Raw genomic sequence first — 25,553 nt, forward strand, 5'->3', positions numbered from 1 at the left:
GAAGACTACCCTTTTAATGCTACATGGTACATCTCTTCCTTTCTTCCCTGACTGTATGTTGCTCTTCTGTCTTTTCTGTTTTCATTTCTTACTGTTTTTTTCTTTTTTTTCACCAAGAAAAGATTAACTGCAATAACAAAAGAAGACCTGGATTTTGCAGACATGGGACTGAGAGCAAGATGGATTTAGCAAGCATTCACTGAATCTGTCAAAAGGTCATTGTAGTCATCCATGATATGAGTGAACCAGCTCTTAGCACTATTTTAAGGGGAGTGCTTTGGCAAGAAATAGCTTCAGGAGGCCAGGTTGACTGCAGAGTCAAGTAATGGTACCTAACCTGAACAGGGGCCATGTGTAAACCAGATGAGCACTGAGGAAACATTTTACAGAATGTCTGCTGGTTGTGGGGCAACAATAAACTGCAATTTATAAGGCAATCCTAAAATTACTGCTTACTTGGAGAACAATACTTCCTAAGACCAGTGAATGTTGGAAAAGTAAAGACTGACACAGGACAAATGACAACAGTCAGAAATATCAACACAGTGACAAACTGCTGTTACCTGAGCTATTCTGAAGACAATTCTAAAGTCATGTTTAAACTTATAGATATAAATACCATGAAACTTCAAATTATTGCTCACATAACATTACAGAATGGACTACAATTAATAATGTTCAAGCACATTGCATAAGCATACATTTTTTACAAGGGAATAACATGTATTAATCCAGTAAATCTTATTTATAAAATTATGTCTTTATATAATTTTTAATGAATCCTAATTGAAAAAAGGGGAAGACTTAAACAATGTTTTCTATTTCTGCTACTAGTTCTTCAATGAAAGCCCTGTAACAATTACTTAAGACAGTAAGAATTTGTTGTGGCCTAGGGCTAGCCAGAGTAAAACTCATTTTTTTGCTAAAAAGCAATAATAGCTACACTTTGGTAAATGCTGTTGATAAACTGTGCTAATAATCATGCCTTCTTATGCTTAGCTGTGTCGCCCTATGAGCATTTCAGTCTCTAACTGAATTCCAGTTCTTTACATTCTGCTAGCTACCAAAGTCACCAGGAAATAGAAAACTTCTGCTGGTCTGGGAATGTAGCAACAAGAAGTAAGAAAAAAGGGCCAGAAATATCCTGTAGTACCATTCTGCATTTCCCCCTTTCAAATGCTTTTAGCAAAGTACTGGAAATAAGCAGACAGAGGAAGTATAATTGTCATGAAATAGAATACAAGAAGAACACAGTGGTTTTTATACTTACACAGAAAAATCACATGAGAACTAATAAGTATAGGTTTGTTTTTTTTTAAACCTAGTTCAATGACTTTGTCATCAGATTATTATTTTCTGAAAATTCAATCGTAATCCTGTTATCTGAAAAGTGTTTGGATAGAAACTATCCATCACTGTCAAGGCTAAATCTGATAGCTAAATATGACACTGCAAAGTGATCTCCTATAAAGGTTTTCAAAAGGAAAGGAATGAAGCTATTCACTAGTGTATCTATTTCCTTTTTCCTACCTCTTTTTTTCACTGCAAACCAAACATTGTGACGGTGTCTATACAGCAAAATAACGTATTGACAGTAATTACAGAATTATGGGTTGTGTATGTGCATTATGACATTCTAGAAAATTGACGCTATTAACTTTTAAAGTATTGCCATTATTGAAAACAATCTGCTTTTTCATAAGAAATGGCAACAAAAACAGATTACTAGATAACAGCAGATTTTTATTCCTTTGTAATCTACCAGTCCAGAGTAACTCCTTATAAATTATGAGGCCAAATCTGCATTTATATGATGTCAATGAATTCAGTATTTGGTTAACACCCTTGAAAGAGAAGATCCTGTGATCTCTTCTCTGTTCTGTATTCCAAGACTGATGCTTTTAAATGTACAACCAAACATTTACCAGGGTGACCACAGAATTATGCTGAGCCTAACTGTGATTAAAGAATACTCAATTGAGGTTAGATTATTAATTGTGAGAAAGAGCAAAAATTAACTACCTGTAGACATCTGTCATAGAATTGGGTTCATAGTCTGAAAGGGAGTGGATTTCAGGAGCTGTGTAAATCTGTGTCAAATGCTGCTGGTATGAGCTTGACCCCTCCAGAAAATCTTCTTTTCTGTATGACTGCAAGCCATAATCTAACATGGAAGAAAACAGGAAGCAAACTATTCAATGGGTACTTCTCTGAAACACATGCATTAGTAGGCAGTAACAGAACTAATCTAAAGGAATTAATTTTCCTTATTTGAAATACACATCTTAGTCTAAAAATAGTGTGTGTCTGGTGGTCTCATCCCCTTAATGCAATTGCAAATATAGGATCTGGAAAATAAATATTTGGGTTAGACTACATGATAGCAGGCAAGTTGAACTACATGGTTCCTTCCAATCAGAATTATTTTATGATTTTATAAAATTATATTCAGAAAACAGGCTCATTTCAGTGTAAGAGTTAGCTTGCAAATGTAGGTTCCTCTCCTATTCATCCCCTGATCTTTATCTGTGATGGCAGGTTGCTAATTATAGTTTAGATAGACCAGAACTATTGAACATCAGATGGTGGGCTTTACTTGCACACCATCAGCTTCAAAACAAAAGCAGCATAAATGTGAAACATCTTTGCAGGTATACTTTTAATATAACATAGAAGAGAGTCCCAGCATGTGACTCAGCACTGAAGAGGAGAAAAAGCCAACTGATTTCAGTTTTCTTTCTGATGTAAACAGCACTCTGCTGAGTGGATGGGAAGGCACGATGCAGGTGGATGGGAAGGCACGATGCAGATGTCTGGGTTTGTCTGGAATAACCTTTAATTAATATGGTCCTAGAACTTCATTCTTTATGTTGGAGGTTATTGGAGGTTTTCAAATAGCTCCCACATTGGCTATTTGTGAGCTATCTTTAACATTATTGCATCCAGATACACCATGAATATTTGAAATCTCTGCAGTGCCACCAGTTAAATTCTGAACAAGTTCAGAGATCCCACTTAATTCAGAAGAGCTGTGCTACTGTGGTACAGTTGATACAATCCAGCTATCTCAATTCTTTGTGCTTTTCTCCAGAAAAGGTTCTAAGCAGTTCTGAAAGCAGCAGGATACTAAGTTGGAGATACTGAGCAGCAGGATACTAAGCAGGATACTGAGTTGGAGAAGAAGGCATGACCCTGTGAAGGAGACATAGTCATAGGATGAACCATTGAAAGACAAATGTGTTGCTGCTGGTTTTGATATGACTGTGGGTTAGACAGTGTGATAACTACTTTGGGAAAGAAGCAGAAGAGATGATCACTGCTTTCATTCCCTTTGGCAGCTGCAAACTAAACTAGACTCTCCAGGGGTTTTTCTGTCCTCACAAGCTGTCTTCCCCTACCCAGGAGCAGACCAGACCTGTAGTTCTTGCTAGGATAATTCAATTTAGTTTTTTGTGCAGGACTGAAAAGGTCTGACTTGATTCTGGTTTTCTCCATGAAACTATCTTGTGTTTATCAATCAGTCAGCATTACTACATGTGTTCACAGCACTGTCCATGCCTCAAGTTTTCTCCCTGTATCAAAACTGAGAATGAGACAGAATTTCTGGTCAGACTGATGTTGATGGACTCAATCATTTCTGGGATCTGCTGTGTGCATCAGTGACACATGATAAATGACTTGACATGGTAATATAACACGAAACTTGCTTCAAGATGAGAGAGTTATAGTAAAGTCTGGCATAGTCAGCATTTCCACATGAAATGTCAACATGGAAGTGCCTGGGAGGAGGACTGAGTGTGAAATGGATATGCATTAGTGGGTTAGCTGGAAAGTTTCGAAATTTTGTGTCTTCTTTTTACCTGTTATTTTACAAACCCATCGGTCATCTATAACACAGTTACTGGACTTCAGCCGTCCATGATACATTTTGTGATGGTGAAGATAAGCCATTCCTCGTGCAATATCAGTAGCAAAAGAAAACCTGAAAGACAAAAATCAGTGAGCTAGTATTTCCAATGAACCTCCACTTAAATGGCTCTAAAGCTCACTGAAGTTGTCAGGAAACTTCTCTGTGACTGCAGTAGCTTTCAGTTTGTGTCCCCATGCTCATTTTACCAAAACACTTACAGTGGGTTGTTGAAAGCCCTTAACTCCCACTCAGTTTGTCTGAGTCCACAGAACATTAGTCTCTTTTAGGATAGTTTCTTCTAGAAATTCCCACTAACTCTGTATCCTTGAGAGGGAGTCCAAATATTTACAAGAAAAAGAATTTTTTATTAAGTTTCTTACATTATTTTCTCAAATTTTATTTTCTGTCTTGTTTTTTAATAAAATGGGAATGCTAAAGATATTTCAGAACAAAATGAAGCTACTTGAGATAAAAGGTTTAAAAGCAGTTTTGCAGTATAACTGGACTTGGGTGAAAAGTCATTGGCTTAGCATGTCCATCACTAAAGATATGATTGCTCAAAAATCCAGAAGACAAGTTGAGATGCATATTTAAATTCAATTTCTTTCTTTTCATTCTCTCCATGTCACAGTGCAAGCTGTCTATCCAAGGACTTTATCTAAAATAAACACCTTGTCCTAAACTACACATGGCACAGTTTGTTTCATGTAGCTTTTCAGGAGGTTTTTTGTACCTGAAACCCCAGTTCAAAGGAACGTCTTCATTGAGTAGAACATCACTCAAGCTGCCTTTGGGGCAGTACTCTGTCACAATGGCAACATTTGGCACTTCTATACAACCTCCAATGAATTTGCAGAGATTAGGATGGTCAAGTTCCCTGTGAAAATCAACAGAAATCAAAGCACACCTGCAATTTTCATGGCTATACCTCCTGCTTTTTGTAGGGTAACTGGAAAACCAAGTGCCTTGTCTCACAAGGTAGAGACAAAAGTAAAACAGGTGTTAAAACAAAGTTTGAAAAAAAGAGGAACATGAATTAACAGTCACATTTGGACAGATTGGAACCCTTAAAGAACCAGTGTAAAAGGGAACAACATACAATTCTCAGGTTTCACTTCTTACCTCACTTGTTTCACTTCTTTGCGTATGGATTTGGACAGCGTGAATGCCTTCTTCATTATTTTTTTTATGGCCACTCTTCTACCATCACTGAAACAGAATGAAATGCTGTTGACAGAGTTTTAGGCCAACTTCATAACCCAACAGACTATGAAAATGGACTGGATATTTCTTCTGCAGTGGGCAGCTTCATAGCTCTAGACGTGAGGCACAGAATTTAAGCATGTGCATATATGGGTGTAAATCTGAGTATATGACAGGTGACAGGGTCTTCTTTGTAGGGTAAGGGAAACATTAGATATTATACTCAAGCATCCTTGATCTGTGGATGACATTTAGAATGTAAGACTGTTAGTCAGTTGAGGCAGTTTGATGGAGCAGCAGCAAAAGAAAATGTCAGAGATAGAGAAACACATGCAGTGAAATTCCTTCTATCTGTTGCTTCTGTGTACTGTTTTGAAGACCCATCATTGATATTTAACATCCTTTTGTTTTCATCAGATGAAGCATTCACTGTGATGAATCAGCTAAGTTTGATAGACAGCAGAGCAACTTTCCTTGGAATAATAAAGGAATCCAGTGGAGAAACATGCAGGAATTTAAGTGTTACCCACCATACAAATAGAACAGGGGCTCTGGTGTAGCAGATGTAGGTGCTTCATTGAGGAGACTGATGTCCCATTCTTACACCTTTCACCCTTGATGAATGTGATTGACTTTGACTCATCCAAGGAAGATGATGATGATGAAAATGTCATCATTCAGAAAGAAACAGCAAAAATGCTCACTATCTATAAGCATCTATGCTAGACACAGTGCCTTATCAATGAAGTGGCTGTCATTTTTCCAGAACAGTGATCTATGCTGAAAAAGCAGCTGCTCCCCTAAGCTGAAGATTCTAAGTAAGCTCCTCTACCCTGCAAAGCACAGATCCTGCCCTGTGTATACAAATGGTAGATATTACTTTTATCTTTGCGCATGTTCTGTCCTTACCCCCTACTTGTATTATTTTTATGTGGAAAATTGCTTTCTGGATAGCGGAATATGGCTATACTCTTTGCCATATAGTATTATAAAATGCACATAGTGTGATCCAGAGGTGAAATGCTCAGTATTTTCAGCCATATTAGCTGGTTTAAGGACAAGATTTTTAATATGCTACTGCATAGGATGCCACTTTTTAGTGCAAAGAACCTAGCTGCTCTCTGCCCACATTTTAGAAAAAGGGCAGAAGACTAGAAAAAACAGAAGACTAGATGTAAGATATTCCACAGCCAGTGTATGGTATAGAAGTCAGATCATGGTATTAACTTACTGAATTTGATCTAACAAGATAAATGCAAGCTTTTACTCTGTCAACAGTAAAAAGTGGCAAGAACCAGAAAGAAAGGCGAAACTATGGTATAATAGGCAACGCATTAAACGAGTAATATATTGACTTACTATCTCCCAGTCTGGGTGAAGTACTGTTTCCTGGACACGTTAGCAGCAGCTGTGCAGGAGCTCAGAGCTGTGATACAGCTAGCATTGGATGCACTGGGTACTGGGGGAGCACTCATGATGCTTCCCATTGCTCTCTGTACTGTGCGATCTAAATGGGATGTGGGATGAGAAAAAGCACCCGAAGATGCATGTTATTGGCAAGGTAGAGACTCCAGAGGCAGACAAATATAAGGAATTCTGCAAATATTTGCATTTTGGCTGGTCTTGTTTACATTAAGACAGAAAGCCAAAAGTAAAAAGTTCCAGAGGTGATTCATTGCCACAGAACTTTCCCATTAATCCTCAGGATTGGATGCAAGTTTTGTTTCTCTACTCCTGGGACGACGAGCCTTTGTTGCTACTTTGAGGCTGAGGACAGAACCCAGGGAAGCAGAGCAAGCCCTGCGCCATACTTTAGCAAGTCTATTTGGAGCTTCTAAAAGACTGTAAAGTACAGGGATGTGGGAAGTGATTCTAACACCAGAGGGAAGCCAGAGAAGAGCCACAATACAGTCAGATGGAAAAAAGTCAGTGATCTCAATATATGTCAATCTCCATTGACCATCTTAAGGTAAAAAAATGGATTTAAAATGAAATTTAATTAATTACATAACATTTCACCATCTCCATTTGAAATCCAGATTTAGCCAATTAGTCTCAGCATTGCTGAAAACTCTTAACTCTCCCTGGTATCAGTATACAGTAAAGTGTGGCTGAGGAAGCTCAGCATCTTGCCTTGCATCAGGATTGCCATGATCCCACACAATAGCATTATCCATATGCAGTTCCAAATTGCATTGACATCTGGAGTCATTCTATGGGATTCCACCCAGAAACATATTAGAGATCCCTGAGATAACTTTGATAATATGTGTGCGTGTATATATATGTATATACATGTTTCTGTGTGTGCTGCAATGCACCAAAAAAAGGAGTTATCTTGAAAATAATAAAGCTAGGTTTTCACAGTACGGGGTACATACCCTGGGAACAGCACTGCTCATGTGTTTCCATTTAGATAACCTTATCAGTCTACTATGGATATCTCTGAACACCTCTGTCCAGAGAAGACATACTGTCTGTTTCCAGATCTCATCGTATTATCATTCCTCATTACTCACTACTGTTAATTAGCACTCCTAGGCATGATACCTAGCCAACATCTGTTCTTTACAGAAATGAGGGTATCATATCAAAACTACACAGAAAGTAATGTTCAAGTCCAAGGCTGAAAGTATCTCTACAATATGTTAACACAAGTGTACCCTGACATATCTACTACCAACACAGGGATATAAGACAGATAAAGCAGACATCTTTCTAGCAATTCCTCACAGAGACAGAAAATGAGAAAGTGTACACCAGCACAGATCCATCAACATCAGCAGATTTCTACTTTATATTTACTCTTTTTTGAGGGTCTAGGCATTGTTTTCCTTACAAAGGCCAGAACAATGAACAACAAAGTAAATAATCTATACCTATTTTAAGCGCAGTATATTAAAACACATTATAATACCTGATTTATTCTTAACATGTTTAGTTAGAACCAGTTAAATCATACTTTACATCCAGCTGTAAAATAAAAGAAAAACAAACTCTGGCCACAATGAATTACTTTTTGCAGCAAGTCTGTCATACACAGCAGACAGCAAGAGAAATTAAGATTTCATTATTTGTGGAAATCCAGAGGAACTTAGTGAGAGCAATTATACAGAATGATACATCCTCTGAAGCAACAGTAATTTATTTTTTCCAAGTACAGAAGTCATTTTTTTGGGGATAGGCCTCTCCTTTTTAATTAACAAATCACCATAAAAAGAAAGAAATTATTTCAAATTACTTTGACATCTAAAGTTCCAATAAACAAAAACATCAGTGATCAGTCCACAGAGGTTACATGGATGAAACTTTGGATATGTTTTTCACAAATGGGTTCACTTTTGTAAGACCCCTAAAACATGAAATCGAGATTGAGATAATTTCTCAAAATTATTTAGGAAACTGATCATAGTATCAAGTGACAAGTTACTAACCTTGTTTGATGCAAGTGAAGTCTATAATCCAGCTTTCATCCCAAAACATCTTTTGTTTCTGATATTGAAACCACTACAAAAATAAATCAAGTTAATTCCTGGTGTAGCCCTAGTGTCTTTGAAGGAATCAAACCAGTGAATATTTTTTATTACATATGAAAGTTTATAAGTATGCAAACAAAATCTGATTTTTAAGCATCCAACATATATCTTAGGAGTAATATGAGAACCAAGAACAGGCTTAGAAGAGAAGAGTATCTAACAAATATCTCAAAAACTGTACAGTCTGCATTCTAGAATCTAATTACTTGTCATATTTTGCATTGGTTAAAAACTCTCCTGTATTGTCAATATATCTTATGAATTTACATCTCATCCTGGACATCAGATGAGAGATTTACATCGTCTCATGGCATGGAAATATCCTATGTTATATAAGTGCATGACAAGAACACATAACCTCCCAACCCCAAGTTAAGAAGCAGTATAATTTATGTCCTGCAACTGAATTAGTCCCCAATCCACAAATGAGGTCATACTATGTCAGATACTCTAGCATAAAGAGTATTAGGCAGGAAACCTGTCGGCACTTTGCAAAGAAGTTATTGGTATAATAGTAGATCTTCTGTAGAGCTGACATGAGAAACTAACAAAGTGTAAACACAAGCTTTCAAAAGAGGAGCAGCAGATTAAATTATTCAGTTGTTATTGCTGCAGTCAATGCCAAAATGTCAAACCACAGCAGCATTTTACCACCCTTATACAACTTAGTATAGTGTGGAATTTAACATAAGGGTATTCATTGAAACAGGTAACAAAAGCCCAGATAATTTGCAAGGAACGTGGTGTGGAGATTGTGTCAATATTTTGGTAGAAATTTATGACAAATATAAAGCTCACTGAATCAAATTAAGTCTTCCCATGAATTTCAAAAGTTGCTGAGAATTATATCTACATTTTATCTTGCAAAGGTATGACTGAACAAATATTAGCTAGAAGTGACAGTTAGGCTTGCTACAGACACTGATAACAAGAAATCCTCTCCTCTACTTGTACGATTAAAGAAGGCATCAGTTTTCCAGATTTACCTTTTTTTTTACATTAATTACTGAACTAGATAAAAGGATCTTGTTTACTTATCATCTAAATAAAGCATAAAAAACAAAGATGCTACTACAGAAGTTAGCAGGAGTAAGTATATAGAAATGGAAGAAGAAAAAAATCCAGAAAAATAGCAGAAATAATAGGTAATTTTTCCTACAAGACCATTAGATAAACCTATGCAAGGCCAAGAAACTATTGCTCTTTCTAAAATGATGATTAAAAGTGTCTGAACTTCACATTTGTCCAATTTCTATTAGATTGTACGGTTTACAGGAGAAAGACTATAAACGCATTGTCACAACTGCCCTGTGGATTATAAATTTTAAACCAGTTTTCAACAGTTCTATCCCTAACTTGCAGAGCAACACTGAGAGGGCAGAGAGCAGAAAAAATAACCTAATTGAGATTCAGATCTTCTTACTCAGTGGGCCATCAGACTCAGAGAATCGTAGAATCAACTAGATTGTAAAAGACCTTTAAGATCACCAAGTCCAACCATTACTCCAGGACTGTCAAGACTTCCACTAAACCGTATCACTGAGGGCTCCATCTACATGTTTTTTGAACACTTCCAGAGACAGTGATTCTACCATTCTTCTGGGAAGCCTGTTCCAATGCCTGATCACCCTCTCTGTGAAGCAACTTTTCCCAAATTTCAATATCCAGTCTAAACCTTCCCTGGCACAGCTTAAGGCCGCTTTCTCTTGTCCTATCACTTGTTACTTGGGAGGAGAAACTGACCCCCACATCACTACAACTTCCTTTCAGGTAGATGTAGAGAGCGATAAGGTCCTCCCTGAGCCTTGTCTCCACCAGACTAAACAACCCCAGGTCCCTCAGCTGTTCCTCATCAGACTTGTGCTCCAGGCCTTTCACCAGCTTTGTTGCCCTTTTCCGGACCTGCACCAGCACCCCAAAGTCTCTTCTGTAGTGAAGGGCCTACAACTGAACACAGGATTCAAGGTGCAGCCTCACCAGTGCTGAGTGCAGGGGGATGATCACTTCCCTGGTGCTGCTAGTCACGCTATCGCTGATATAGGCCAGGATGCCGCTGGCCTTTTTGGCTGCCTGGGCACAAGTTGGCTTATGTTCTCATGTGCTCAGTCAGCACTCCCCGGTCCTTTTCCACTGAGCAGCTTTCCAGCCACTCTTCCCCTAGCATGTAGCGTTGCATGGGGTTATTGTGGACCAAGTGCAGGATGCGGCTCTTTCCCTTATTTAACCTCATACCACTGACCACAGCCCATCAATTCAGCCTGTCCAGATCCCTCTGCAGAGTCTTCTCTCTGCGAGAGTTACGTTACGGCCCGGCACAAGCAATCCGGGAGGTTCCTTGATTGTGTGGAAGACAACTTCCTTCTGTAAGTAATAGAGGAGCTGACAAGGAGAGGTGCCATGCTTGACCTCATGCTCAACAGGGAAGGGCTGGCTGGAAATGTGAGTCTCCAGGGCAGCCTTGGTTGCAGCGATCATGAGATGGTCGAGTTCAAGATCCTCAGGACAGTGAGAAGAGCATGCAGTGAGCTCACTGCCCTGAGAGCAGACTTTGGCCTCTTCAGGAACCTGCTTCGTAAGGTTCCATGGGATATAGCCCTAGAGGGCAGCGGGGCCCAAAACTGTTGGTTAATATTCAAGGATCACCTGCTGCAAGCTCAGGAGTGTTGCATCCCAAATAGAAGGAAGTGCAGCAGGAGGGCCAGGATACCTCCTTGGATGGATAGGGAGCTGCTGAGCAAACTTAGAGGAAAGAAGAGGCTTATAACAGGTGGAAGCAAGGGCAGGCAGCCTGGGAAGAATACAGGGATGTTGTCCAGGAAGCTAGGGATGTGATTAGGAAAGCTAAGGCCCAGTTAGAATTAATCCCTTGGCTAGGGATGTGAAAGATAACAGGAAGGGATTCTGTAGGTACATTACAAATAAAAGAGAGGTGAAGGATAATGTAGGCCTGCTCCGTAAGTTATCAGGAGAACTGGCTACCTTGGATCTGGGGAAGGCTGAGGTTCTGAATGACTTCTTTGCCTCAGTCTTCACTGGCAAATGCTCTGACCACACCACCCAAGTCTTGGAGGGCAGACACAGGGACTGTGAGAATGAAGACCTTAGGCCCACTGTAGGAAAGGATCTGGTTCGAGACCATCTTAAGAACCTGAACGTGCACAAGTCCATGGAGCCTGATGAAATCCCTCCGCGGGTCCTGAAGGAGCTGGCAAATGAAGTTGCGAAGCCGCTGGCCATCATATCTGAGAAATCATGGCAGTAAGGTGAAGTCCCTGACGACTGGAAAAAGGGAAATATAACCCCCATTTTCAAGAAGGGGAAAATGGATGACCCAGGGAATTACAGACCAGTCAGTCTTACCTCTGTGCCTGGCAAAATATTGGAGCAGATTCTCCTAGAAGGCATGCTAAGCCACATGAAAAACAACAAGGTGTTTGGTGACAGCCAGCATGGCTTCACTAAGGGGAAATCCTGCCTGACCAATTTGGTGGCCTTCTATGATGGAGCCACAGAAATGAAGGACAGGGGTAGAGCAGTTGATGTCATCTACCTGGACTTACGCAAAGCGTTTGACACTGTCCCACATGACATCCTTGTCTCTAAATTGGAGCGACATCAATTTGATGGATGGACCACTTGGTGGATAAAGAACTGGCTGGACGGCCGCACACAGAGTTGTCGTCAATGGCTCAATGTCCAGCTGGAGATCAGTAATGAGTGGTGTCCCTCAGGGATCCGTGTTGGGACCGGTCTTCTCCAACATATTGGTGACATGGACAGTGGGATTGAGTGCACCCTCAGCAAGTTTGCCAATGACACCAAGCTGTGTGGTTTGGTTGATACACTGGAGGGAAGGAATGCCATCCAGAGGGACCTTGACACGCTTGTGAGGTGGACTGATGCCAACCTCATGAAATTTAACTGTGCCAAGAGCAAGGTCCTACACCTGGGTCGGAGCAATCCCAGACACAGCTACAGGTTGGGCAGAGAAGAGATTCAGAGCAGCCCTGTGGAGAAGGACTTGGGGGTATTGGTCGATGAGAAAATGAACATGAGCCAGCAGTGTGCGCTTCCAGCCCAGAAAACCAACCATATCCTGGGCTGCATCAAAAGGAGCGTGACCAGCAGGTCGAAGGAGGTGATCCTGCCCCTCTACTCTGCTCTTGTGAAAGCTCACTTGGAGCATTGTGTGCAGTTCTGGTGTCCTCAACATAAAAAGGACATGGAACTGTTGGAACAAGTCCAGAGGAGGGCCACGAGGGTGATCAGGGGACTGGAGCACCTCCTGTATGAAGCCAGTCTGAGAAGGTTGGGACTGTTCAGCCTGGAGAAGAGAAGGCTGCGTGGAGATCATAGCAGCCTTTCAGTATCTGAAGGGGCCTTACAAGGATGCTGGAGAGGGACTCTTTGCTAGGGACTATAGTGATAGGACAAGGGATAATGGGTTAAAACTTAAACAGGGGAAGTTTAGATTGGATATAAGAAGGAAGCTCTTTACTGTGAGGGTGTTGAGGCACTGGAATGGGTTGCCCAGGGAAGTTGTGAATGCTCCATCCCTGGCGGTGTTCAAAGCCAGGTTGGACAGATCCTTGGGTGACATGGTTTAGTGGGAGGTGTTCCTGTCCATGGAAGGGGTGTTGGAACTAGATGATCTTAAGGTCCTTTCCAACCCTTACTATTCTATAATTCTATGATCCTATCTTACTGGCCCTAACACCATGCCCTGAAGGACACTTCTAGTGACTAGTCACTCTCACCAACTAGATGTGACACCATCTATCACTACCGTTTGGGTTTAGCCATCCAGCCAGCTTCTAATGCTGGAACTTTCTCCTGCTCATTCCCTCTCAGCATACTTGCCTAATTCAGGTACTTACTGCAACTGCAATAAAGATGGAAAGAGAAAGAATCCCTGAGGAAATAAGAGCCTATCAATTTACAGGACTCTTAAGCCAAACCCCAAATAAATTATCTGTTATTTACAAAGTCAATATAATGCTTCTACAACTGCCATACCCATCTGCTAAATCATAGAATCCTTGTTATGAAATTCAGAAATGTACTTTTTAAAAAGATGAAGACACTTAAGGAATGTAGATCCTCTTTCCCAGAAGCCCTGTGAAGTAATATGCCACAATACTATGCTGTATCCACATTATACAGACATTTTCAGTCAAAGAAATCCAAAACTACTTCTTCCATGTTCATACACTCCCCTGTCATTATCCCCTTTTTTACCCTCTTCATGAGTCTGTTATAATTGACAACTGTCATGTAAAATTAATCAAATTGGTTCAGTTACACTAAGACCACCCACCTACTCCAAATTAGTATTTCATTCCTATCTTTATTTCTTTTGAGAATAACCCAAGTCAAATGTTTTCCATTATAAATTGCATTTGGACTCTGAGTTTAATGGCCACTGGTGGAGTTAATCCCTTCATGAATTTATCTAATTTGTATTTGAATTCATTTATACTCCTGACTTCCATAAGGGTTTGTAGCAGCTGATTTCATAACAGAGTTTTATTCTGAGTGAAAAGTACTCTTACTTTACTAGCACTTCTTAGTTCTCATGTGGTGAAAAACTTCTTCTTTTTCCACTATATATCCATTCCACTGCTACATTCTTCAGTCTTCTCTCTCCCAGGATGAAAATGCCTAGCCCATGGAATGAGCCTCCTCTCATAAAGAGGCCAAAACCATTGTTTCCTTTCCTTCTGCTTTCTTCCATAGCCTACAGCTTCTGAATGCAGAAGAAAATCTATCCGTTTACAGAGAGGGAATGTCACTCTAACCAAAGAATAAAAGAAACAGGAAATAGGAGAGAAGAGAAAGAATACTTACCATGACTGTGAAAATGAAGCCTGTGAAGATTAAACATGTTGGTAAGGCAATTGCTATCCTAGCATCAGCAGACAGCGGGCATTCCCCACAGTCTACTGGGCAGGTAGAGCATCCTTCTTTTTCTTCACAAAAGTCATTTCCACAGACTGATTAGAAAAGAAAACACATATCAGAATATTCAAGGCAGTTTTATCCATCCATGATATTGTATTCAAACTAAAATACATGGTTCTTGAGCTGGGAAACCTCAGACTACTGGGAAGATTAAGTTTTGAAGAACCCAGAGATAGCACCCTAGCAGCGGAAAGAGTAATGTGAATTTTTAAAGTGATACAGGATCACTATGAACAGATTAATAATGACATGTTTTGTATGTAAATCACTTTATTACTACTCTGTTTCTCACTGCCCATCTGTTTTTTCTGAGACTTTAAGTTCCTCAAGCCAGGCATTGTCTTTTGTATTCTTTGTACTTAGGCCAGCCCTTGAGATCCCTTGAGGCCAGTGACCCTTCCTCAGCAGCAGCAGATGACAAGAGTACTGCAGAATGAAACCTTACAACCCATACTTCAAGGATTTATTTTTCTCCAAGGTCTTATGAAAATTATCAGCAGTATCAGATGAGATTTAAAACAAAAGCCCTAAAGAACAAAACTCCTTCTCCTTCTCTCTGAATGGTGTTTCAATTTCACCTTTATGACTAAACTAATATCATGCTGTACTTCAGCCTTCTGAGAGAAGCCAAAGGTATTATTCTGTCACTAGGTAATTTTTTTATTTTTTTTTAAAGCCTCAACAAAGCAAAATCCACTGCTCACTGATAATTCTGCCTCTATCCATTTAATTCCAGTTGAACACCAGAATAGGTACAGAAATCACTTTCTGCCTTCAAGGTTAGAGCTGCATTTTTAAAATTTCTTTTCTGATAGATTACAAGTTTCCTGGAAAACTCAGCTTCAACTGTCTTGAAATGAATAGTAAATTTTATAGCTAAATGCTTCCATCCACATTGCAGTCACTTTGGTTCCTTTTTTTTCCATAATGCCAGGAAATATATTCTCAACCTTACAGAAGGGTGGCCAGGAAGAGGACTGTGATGACATTCCTATTTTAGCCAGTATTTTTCTTGAGGTTGTGTGTTTAACTTATTAAATAGAGTCCACATTTTAACTTTTACATTATTAAGAGAGTTGTTATGGCTACTTCTGCTTCCCTGCATACAGCGAAACTAAAGTGAAATAAAGACATGCCTTTGGGAGCAACTGAATATTGTGAACAAGGGAACCAAGATGGGTTTCTATCTTTGCAATATGCTTAAGGCTAGTCTGCTACCCTTCAGATGAAAAGTGTCCGGATCCTCACAACATACGAGCTGGAAGAATATTTTCACATCCCCATCAACTGTAGATGAACCTTGTAGTACCTGAAGCTGTTGGTCGTAGTATTTGACTTGAGTTGTTTGACAAGATTGGTTTCCTACTGTTCTGGATTCATACACAGGTTAGAAGCTCACTTTTTCAGATGTTCATCACTATGTGAAGAAAAATTTTAGGAAGACTTATGTGTAGTTTCAACGGCGGGGTATGGGCTAGGAGTCTGTTTTGCTCCTGGTAACCACACATGAATGATAAAAGCATTGATATTTGCAGTCAGTAAGCAACTCCCTCACATCTTCATTTTATATCATACCTACTGCAGGAAGGACTGTGGTTTTCGCTTCCAGAGCAACTTGCATTCTCCCAACCCTGATGTGTGCAATAAGAGAAGTCACACCCACGTGAACTAAAACAACCTGCCAAATAAGTGAAAAAGCATCAAGCATCAAAACTTCACTTGCATACAGTAGGCTATTATAACAACTATCCATTTGTGGTGACTTGTGAAAGAAGTTGTGGCTGCCCCATCCCTGGAAGTGTCCAAGTCCAGGTTGGACGGGGCTTTGAGCAATCTTATCTAGTGCAAGGTGCTCCTGCCCAACTAGATAATCTTTGAGGTCCCTTCCAATCCAAACCATTCTGTGATTCTATGATAATATGTGCATTTTCTTTTTTTCAGAATCAGGAAAGACAGGTATCCTTGACTAACAAGACAAACAGAAGCACCAGAGACAACTCCTGTGGGAAAGGCATGTCTGATTCCCCTGCTGGTATGTATTCTTTTAACCAAGCAGGTCTATCAGTCTATGCGCACTGCCATTATTCGCTTCCTTGTTGCTTCTATTGGGTAGAAGCCCCTTAATGACCATATTAACTTGCAACACAGTCCAGTTAGTAATGCAACATATTGTTAGTGTAGACCTTAAATGGACAGACTAGGCTGTTCTTTTCCCTCCCATCCCCATTACTTCTACTAACTACCTGAAGAGTAGTAGTCTATAAAGCTATTACTTCTGTCATTTGGCAATTGATACTATTCAGCCACATACATCATGTACAGATATAACACTGACAAACAGTGAGGCTGGGAACAAGTACATGAACAGCACTAAACTACTAGCAAGCTCTGAAAAGAGCAAAACATGTAAAATCTTGTATGCAATAAATGTACCTTACCTTGGCTGTCCAGTTTCTTTGGCTCATTTTGCCAGCTGTAGACAAAGTGTGAGTAAATATCTGGCCATCATCTGGGATCCACGGACCACATATTCCTCCTTGACCCTTTATCAAACATACTGGTCATGTCAGTGAACTGCAACACAATGAAAATCCTAGCTCCTCCTCTTTTCTTAAAATTACTTGTGTTCTCTAACAGCAACTAAAGTGATATTTTACAGCCAAATCTATTAAGATGCCAAAATGCAAGCAACAGTGTTATGTGATAAAAGATAAAAGCAACTGTTCCTATACTGAGTTAAAATCTCACAAATATTGTAATTTTTTTTTTAATAGATGAAGCAAAATATGGTCCCAAATTTATCCACAGTAATTCTAGGAGGTTAATACACTTTTTCAGGATTTGATGTAGTAGAACCAGAATCATAACCCATTTTTAATATTTTTCTAAGGGGGTTTTATTGTGGTTTCACCTTTTATACAGCAGCTTTAATTTTTTTTTTCTTTAATGAGGAAGGAAGGCAACTCTTCTGTGCCTGATTGGAAACCATTTCTCAGTAAAGCATTTAAGGTGTAAACCTCTAGAAATTGCAACCAGAGAGCATTATTTTGGCTGTCTAAAGATCTTGCACCTTTTTTTTTTTTTTTAATTTTTCTTTTTTTTTCTTCAGGCACTTCTTTCAATGCAATGTAAGACACAGATCAAATCAAAAGAAATGGTATTCATATTAACCAAGATACAACGTGTAAAAAGTTAGAAAAGTGTAAAAAAAAAACCAAAAAACCTCCTCTTGAATAATGGAAAAATATTGCTTTGAAGTGCATTGTTAATTTTATGCAATGATACTCATGGTCTTCTTGCTGCATGATAGCCAACCTGCTTAGCCTTCTTCTAAGCAGGAACTGAAATATTTACAGTATTACAAGGAACCAAGATGATGGATATTGGCTACATGTTTTCACCTTTTCCACACCTTAATCACAAGCAGAGCTAATTATAAAATTAAGGAATAACCGAAAGGTCAGCACAGTGATGGGGCATTGAAGTTCTTTACTACAGTTCTACACAAAGGTTTTGATGTGATGGTTCCAGCAGGGATTCTTCTTTTAAGCCAAATTCCTGGTATCAGCTAAGGCTCCCAGGGAGTCATGAGTAAAACATCTCCCTAAGAAGGGACTGCCAAGAAGTAAGATGGAGCTCTTGTGGAAGCATTAAGCTTTCACACAGGACAGTACATGAAATAGCTGCAAGACACGTAGACTAGGTCTTCTAGTGCACCATTTTTGACCACAGAAAATGTATCAGATTGCCAAAAGGGAGATAAACTAGAAAGACTGGGCAACTGCATTGAAGGTGATTATACTGGGTTAGGGTTGTCAGAGTCAGAACTTTAATTTTTCATTCAGCGAAGAAGTTAAGAATGGATCCTACTTACACTGTATGAACAAATTTTGCTATCTTGTATTTGGATTCATTTTTTGTTTTTTTTTTTTCTCTTTTTTTTTTTTTTTTTCTCTGATCTAACACAGAAAAACTATCCATCTCAGGACATGTGTATACAGGCTTCACAAGTCAGCCATACACACCGCATGAAATTTCAGTAACTCAAGCAAATCCTTCAGTTCAGGGTCCCTCTGCAAGCTTTAGAGACAGTAACAAATCCAACTGACAATTTGCCCTGCTTGCTTTAAAATTAAATGATCTCTCTTTCTCTACTGACTACACAAAGACCTGGGTCAAGTAATCTTAAGCAGATAAAACTGGCCCCACTATACGTAATGAGAGATTCTGAATAGCACCTTGCTCAAATATCTGTTTGCTTTGCAACCTCATAATGCAGATCAAAATATTCTAATCCTGACAGATATTCCCACAGTGGTTTTAGTGAACTACTGATTTGATCTAACTGTAATCACAGAAAGACTTCATGAACTTGAAATTGGTTATTACAATGATGTCTCATCCAGTAGCAAGAACAGAGCACATTATACTAACCATGAAGGTCAAAGGACAGGAGTGGATGTTGGCGTGGTAGACACAGCAGTTCTCCCAATTTGCATCTTTCCAGCTGGCAGGACATTCATGCTCCTCACAGAATTCTTTTGCAGCAGTAGCATTGCTTGCCAAGCAGCAGAGAGAGAGAGAAACTTTTACATTATTCCTCATTCCTCAGAACTGCAACAAGCATATTAGAGCCTGTTCTTTATCCTGCACAGGAATAATAGCAGCAAAAATATATGCAATGACATAAACACTGTTACACCATTTCTTTCTCTTTTGTTTTGCTTCTGGTTGAAGCGTTCCTGGAGCCATGAAGATTGCTGTCCAACTGGACCACTGCATACTGCCAAGCAGTAGAGACTTCTGGCACATAGATGAGCAAGCAGGTAGCAACCTCCACTTGTCTCCTCAAATGACTTCATGACCAGATGGGGTCACTTGGCTTTGCCACAGCTGGCACAGAAGATAGCATTACTCTCTTACCACTATGAGAAATATGAGTCCCTGGTTATTTTCATTCTCAGTGCTGTCAATCATATAACTTCATCTGTGCTTGTGATTCATACATATTATTCAGTTTCAGTCTTTGCTCCAAAACCCAGACCACCACGGAAAATAATGATATTGGACAATAACATCAGATACAATTTGCCAAACCCAAAATTTAGAGCAAAAAGTGGACTTTAGGAATAGGCTGCTCTGCAAAACAAGGTAAGCCTTTTGTAACTTTATCCCTGAAAGAAAAATGTAGTTACCTGGAAATGTGTGATGCAACAATTCTTCCCATTGTTTCCTCAATTATTCTTTCAGTTGATTATTACCCCAGTAAATTTGGCTTCAAAATAAAATAATTTTCTGCAAACATGGCTTACTTAGCAGATATAGCCAGGCTTAGTTGTAGGGTTTATATTTGAAACCTCAGGTAAGAAAATCTTTAAATCCCTGAGACATCCAAATGGATAAAATCCATTGGCCTTTGAGCCCATTTTGGCAGTTAAGAAAACACTTAGGCAAGTTGGTGCCTACTTCTATCATGTATTTGTCCTCACAGCTGCTTTCAGAAATCCACCCTGTATTATGTGTTTTTTAATCAATACCTTCATCATGGCTCTACAGTTATGCTGACACCCATATGTTGACTTGTTAGCCTCAGCCATATTTGAGTGAGCCACTGTAAGCTAAGTAAGAGTCAACTAGACAATCTAGTTAAAATGAGGTGCAAATTTGATCCCCTTGAAAAATGCAGCACAGTTTTCTCTCTTTTCAAATATTTGCCCTCTGATATATATATATGCAAGAAATGTATAAGCACAAAAGGAGCAGAATTTTCTGAATTCCTAACTGATTTAAGGGAGTGGGTCTCCCTGGAAAGACTAAAAAAGCAGATTAATTTCCAAACAGTGAAAAAAACCTGCTTTACAGTTAAGTTACAGGAACTCCTACTAGCCATAAATTTCAGAAAATGTGATAAACAAGTTTTGCAAAACTCTGTAGCCAGAGTACACAGACGATCAAAATACAATATCAATTTTTTTTTTGCCATTGCAAATGGACTACAGGTCATCTTTCTACATGAAAAAAAATATCTCTGGATTAACAGCTTCTACATCTGAACTTTGTGATGTGAACACAGACTGGCAAAGAAAAATGCGACGTTTTCCATAAACATCTCTTACACTAACCAAGTACAGCACAGAAAATAGGGAAATGCAGTTGCAGCCTTTGTCCCAGACATTGCTGTATATGGGTGGAGAAATGCTATGTACAGGCAAAAGTGTAAAATCAGGGTGTATTATCCTTTCAGTGACTGGAAGCTGAACACATAAATATTCTGTATTTAACCTCTGTTGCATAGTTACCAACACAGTGTCTGAGTTGATCTATATAAGCTTTTGGATTGATTTCAGTCCTACAGAAATCAAAATAAATTCATCACAAAATTCAGTGGATTCAGGATTGGGCCAGCCTCTTTCTCATATACATGTTGTGCACCTCAAACACACTTCTGATTAAAATAATACATAGTTAGTTTGGGACTTGTGCTTAAACTTCAGTTGTAAACTCTTTGTGGAGAGAAGGCAGCAAATGATGTTCAGAATTGCACTGAGACAGTAATGCAGATACAGGTTGATGTACCCTATCCAAGGTAAGCATGCCTTGATGGCTGCTCTGAGAGTAAAGCCATTGGCAAATAACTATAGGAGACCTCAAGAGATGCAAGGAATTAGCAAGGAGTCCCAGAGGTATATTCCAATTTGCTACTAAAAACGTACACACAGAATTCACATATACTCATGACCATGAAAGCATTCTTATAGGAGGTAATACCTGTGAGAAAGGATTCCATTTTGCACTGCATACTGAAAAAAGCTGTCTGATGCAAAGACTGCATAGGTCACGTTGAAGAATTCCCCACTCACAGTCTTTTCTGGAGGCCTTTGAACCCATGCCATCTCCAGGCCTAGAAACAACATAATCATGGGCAAACATATTTGCTATACTTTTCTACTTTACAGATGCATACAAATGTTAAACTTTCTCTGTGGTGTCTAATGTCCCATTGCTTTTTATGAGCCCAAAACAATTATGCATTTTAGTAGCTGTATAGCTAAACACAAATACACATTAATTGAACACTTCAGACATTCACTTAGAAAAGATCAAACAACTGCAGAAATATGACAAAAAATATGGTTGTATTATCTAAAGTAGCTTTGCTCCCAGTATAGTTCAGTGCTACTTGTCCTGATATATTTGCTTTCTTCTTTCATCAGGCAAGCCAACACTGCTCTTCATTCTTGGCGACATAATGAGGCACACCTTATTATAGAAGAAGAACAGCTAACTAGCACACATGAAATTCAGTCAAAATCCTTAACCTCATGAGACATGAATTATATATACTAATAATGATATATTTAAGAAAGCATTCTCATTTTATAACATTGTATCACATCTAGAACTGATGACTGGAAGGAATGCTACTCAGACATCTGTCATCTTCCATTTCCACACTCTTACTAGGAAAATTTATCCCAGCCATCTATCTTGACTCTGAGACACTGTATTACCTGCTCTGAGCTGGAGAATGAATTTAGATAAGAGGTGGAGAAGTTTTTAATCCATATGTTAAACAACGCTATCAAAATCTTCCCGCTTCATCCACCTCTTTCCATATTGTTGGACGAAGGTGTTAATTTGCACCACATCAGATTACTCACATCATGCAAGTTTGTAGCTCTCAGCTTGTCAGGAAGTTCTAAATCCCTTCTGCAGATGATGGGTAAACCTGACCTTCAAGAGATCCTACCTTTTTTTTTTTGTTGTTGTTTTTCAATTATAAACTTTTATTACTCTGGAGTTGCTTTTACAAGGTATTCTTCACTTTCACTGTTACTGAAGCTGCTATTTTTTCCCTTAAACATAATTCCCTTTCAGATATAAAGAAGCAAATTGTAAAATAACCTCTTGATTTCACATCTTCCTTGAAAAGTAAACACACATCATAAATGCTAATATTATGAGAGAAACTACAACATAAAAAAATATGAAAAATCATTTGCACTAAAGGCATGAGAGCTGTGCTTCAGAGAAGGTCAGCATAAATTTCAGTTAAATTACTTTCTACTTTCCTTGAAAGTTCTCACAAAGATAAACAAAACACTTCTTTCAATGACAGATACTCTCACATCTAGATGCTTTGAAGATCTTGTGTTAAATCCCCAGCAATGAGGCCACAGTATATTGACAAATATACAAAGCTCTTGCTTTGCTTTTAGTAGTGCTCAGAATATGACAAGGAAGAACCACAGAGAAAGGCAGAATAGAGCTTGGAGTTCATTCTAAAGTTGGTGTTAAAGGGTACAGTTTAATTAAGCAACCTGCTCATATTAGTTTCCCTTGTACTCAATTCACACTTTGATTATTCGTAAGAACAGCTGTTTTGATAAATAGTTGTTTCAGTGTCAGCAATAGTAAATTAATACAGGTATAAAAGTCCTAGTTGACAATCATGTAGATAGGTCTTGAATTTCACTTTTTCAACAAAATTCTTTGGAAAATGTTTAACTGCAATACTGAATTGAGAGTGTGACCCAGCAGTTTATCGCCTGGAGTGTTTTACCAGTGTTACTTTCTCAGGGGTTCTAGTTTTTTAAAAAAAAACTATTGAAACACATTGTCTCTGGTCTTACCTTTTACAACATAAACAAAAGTGTTCCTTTACATCAGTTATTTATCAGTTACAGAGTCACAAAATCATAGAATAGTTGAAATTGAAAGACACATCTGGAAATCATCTGGCCTAACCCTGTGTTCCTCAAGGCAGGATCACCTAAAGCAGATTGCTCTAGATCTTGGGTTATGAAAATCTCTGTGAATGGAGAAACCGTAACTTTTCTGGGCAACCTGTTCTACTGTTTGATCACCTTACAGTCTAAAAGAGTCTTCTTATATTTAAATTCAATTTCTCACGTCTCAGTTGCTCTTTAATTATTTTTCAATCTCAAACAATCCATTTCAACAGAAAAGAAAAAAATTGCTCCATTTTTTATTATCTCATCATGTGAATTAATTTTTGAAACTGACTAAAAAAGTGGTTAAATATATCAGATGTTTTTTAAGTACTCACAGAACACAGTTTTGAGCAAGGTGGAAAAGCACGATGTATAGAATTGGTGATTCTGCTTCCTGGCTGGAGGGTTTAAACACAGTCCACTTTTGAACTGACACTGCAAAATGCCAGCAATGACTCAATAGAGTTTGCTGCAATGCAGAGTTGCCTGCCTGCTTTGTTTGGATTAAGTTGCATTTGATTTTCTAATAAGAAATCAAATGTTTTCAGTTTCTTTATGGGGGAAGGGATTCAGCTGTTGCTGTTACTTTTTCTTCTGGAACAAATGAATACTGGACAAATAATAGCTCTGAAGTGTATTTGGTTGTTTTAATTCATTTATTTCCCTAGCAAGACAGGCTGACACCGATTCAGATACTTTTCACCATGCATAACATTCCTCATGAGTCAAGTATGATTCCAAGTATTTCACTTTTGGGTTTTCAACCATTCCCTAGGCACAAGACGATCTTTCTTGAGCAGCTCCAGGACTCACTCACCTCCACAGTCCAGCATGTTATACTCATCTGGTTTTTCCAGGGGCCAACAGTCATAGTCTTTGTTATCTAAATCATGCCACCCCTCCACGGATATCACCTGCCAGAAAAAAAAGCATTTGAATAGACCCAAAAAAGTCAGCATGGAAATAGGGGAAGGATAAGTTCTACCTTCAAAGTTTACATTTCTTCCAAAGAAATCAAACAAATACAGACACATAGCCTGGCATATTTTACTCTCTTCAACTTCTGGAGTAAAAAATGACAACTTTTTAGGGGTATACGAATGCAATATTATTTTGATCTATCCAGAAATTAGCCTTGAAGCAATGAGGGGACTTGATGAATCCTTCTCTTGCAAAAGGTTTTCTCTAAAAAACCATGTGGTTCTAGGATTTAGACTTTTTTTGTTTAAAATTTGTTAAAATGGCAACCCCTCTGCTCCAAAGTACTTAGTTTCTATTAATATTTTAGACATAAAAAGCCATTTTTGTTATACCTTTAATAAAATAATAGAACTATTAATTATAAATGTTAAATATATAATTATAGATAATATTCATATTGTATAAGCCTGTTACAGGTAGAATATAGCATCAAAATAGATACAGATTGAACTGCAATAGTAACAAAATACATATTATACATTACAATAGATATATTAAACATATATTAAACTACACACTCCAGGGTGTACATGAACAGAACAAAATGTTATGTTAATACACCCTGGTCATATTCCACCTTTAGTAAAAGAGAAGAGTTTCTATTCATATACTCTGCTATGACTTTTCCATATATTATTGGAGGGTAATAATTTACTCGGTTATGCAATCACAGCATTCACGAAATAAGATGGAATTATACAACTCATTTTTTCAATATTACTCTTGTTTTCTACATTACTAAAGCAATATTCAACAAATGATAAAAATAGCTGTCTTACTGAAATAAGCCATATACAATTCTTTCCATATGAACAGACCACAGGAACAGGTTCTGGTAAGAGGATCTATATATTTTACCTACCAATAAACTCAGAAGGCTTCGGAGCCCTAAGGTTGGTGTTTTAACAGCTCCCATGCTTCCTAGCACGCACCCAGCTCACCAAGTCAGGGCTGCTTCGGATGTGCTGTTGCTACTGAATTAGATGCCCTTACCTAAGAATGGGGGTTGCTAGGCAAGCTGATCCTGGCAACTCCAGCTGCTGCAGCTGTTCTGCCTCCTCCTTCACTCTCCTCCCCTATCCCACTTCTTCTCACTGCCTGGTGGAAACTCAATCTCTGCTGAACCTTTCTGAAAAACCATCACTTGTTTTAGGGGCAGCCCTGCTCTCGGAACATTGAGGTTTGTGCCTCTGTCAGCTCAAAGCTGGAAAAGCAATGGAAGGATTT

At 38.7% G+C, this 25,553-nt stretch overlaps 1 protein-coding gene across 1 annotated transcript in view; it reads right to left on the bottom strand.

Moving 5' to 3' along the window:
* The window catches only part of LOC134156392 (atrial natriuretic peptide receptor 2-like), a 37,425-nt gene extending 12,136 nt beyond the window's left edge, over window positions 1-25,289 (bottom strand). The window contains exons 1-13 of the mRNA XM_062604394.1: window positions 25,189-25,289; window positions 24,163-24,259; window positions 21,379-21,511; window positions 19,045-19,168; window positions 17,049-17,153; window positions 16,186-16,288; window positions 14,497-14,642; window positions 8,548-8,620; window positions 6,473-6,620; window positions 5,033-5,119; window positions 4,644-4,787; window positions 3,861-3,982; window positions 2,023-2,164 (exon numbers count right to left, since the gene is read on the bottom strand). Of these exons, the coding sequence (XP_062460378.1) occupies window positions 2,023-2,164; window positions 3,861-3,982; window positions 4,644-4,787; window positions 5,033-5,119; window positions 6,473-6,620; window positions 8,548-8,620; window positions 14,497-14,642; window positions 16,186-16,288; window positions 17,049-17,153; window positions 19,045-19,168; window positions 21,379-21,511; window positions 24,163-24,259; window positions 25,189-25,242 (1,478 nt within the window). The 5' untranslated portion in view covers window positions 25,243-25,289. The remainder of the gene's footprint in view (window positions 1-2,022; window positions 2,165-3,860; window positions 3,983-4,643; window positions 4,788-5,032; window positions 5,120-6,472; window positions 6,621-8,547; window positions 8,621-14,496; window positions 14,643-16,185; window positions 16,289-17,048; window positions 17,154-19,044; window positions 19,169-21,378; window positions 21,512-24,162; window positions 24,260-25,188) is intronic.
* Between the last annotated feature and the right edge of the window lie 264 nt (window positions 25,290-25,553).

Source organism: Pezoporus occidentalis, unplaced genomic scaffold (assembly GCF_034315485.1).
Source record: "Pezoporus occidentalis ecotype Australia unplaced genomic scaffold, CSIRO_AGI_Poc_V1 ctg86, whole genome shotgun sequence".
Classification (NCBI taxonomy): Eukaryota; Metazoa; Chordata; class Aves; order Psittaciformes; family Psittacidae; genus Pezoporus; species Pezoporus occidentalis.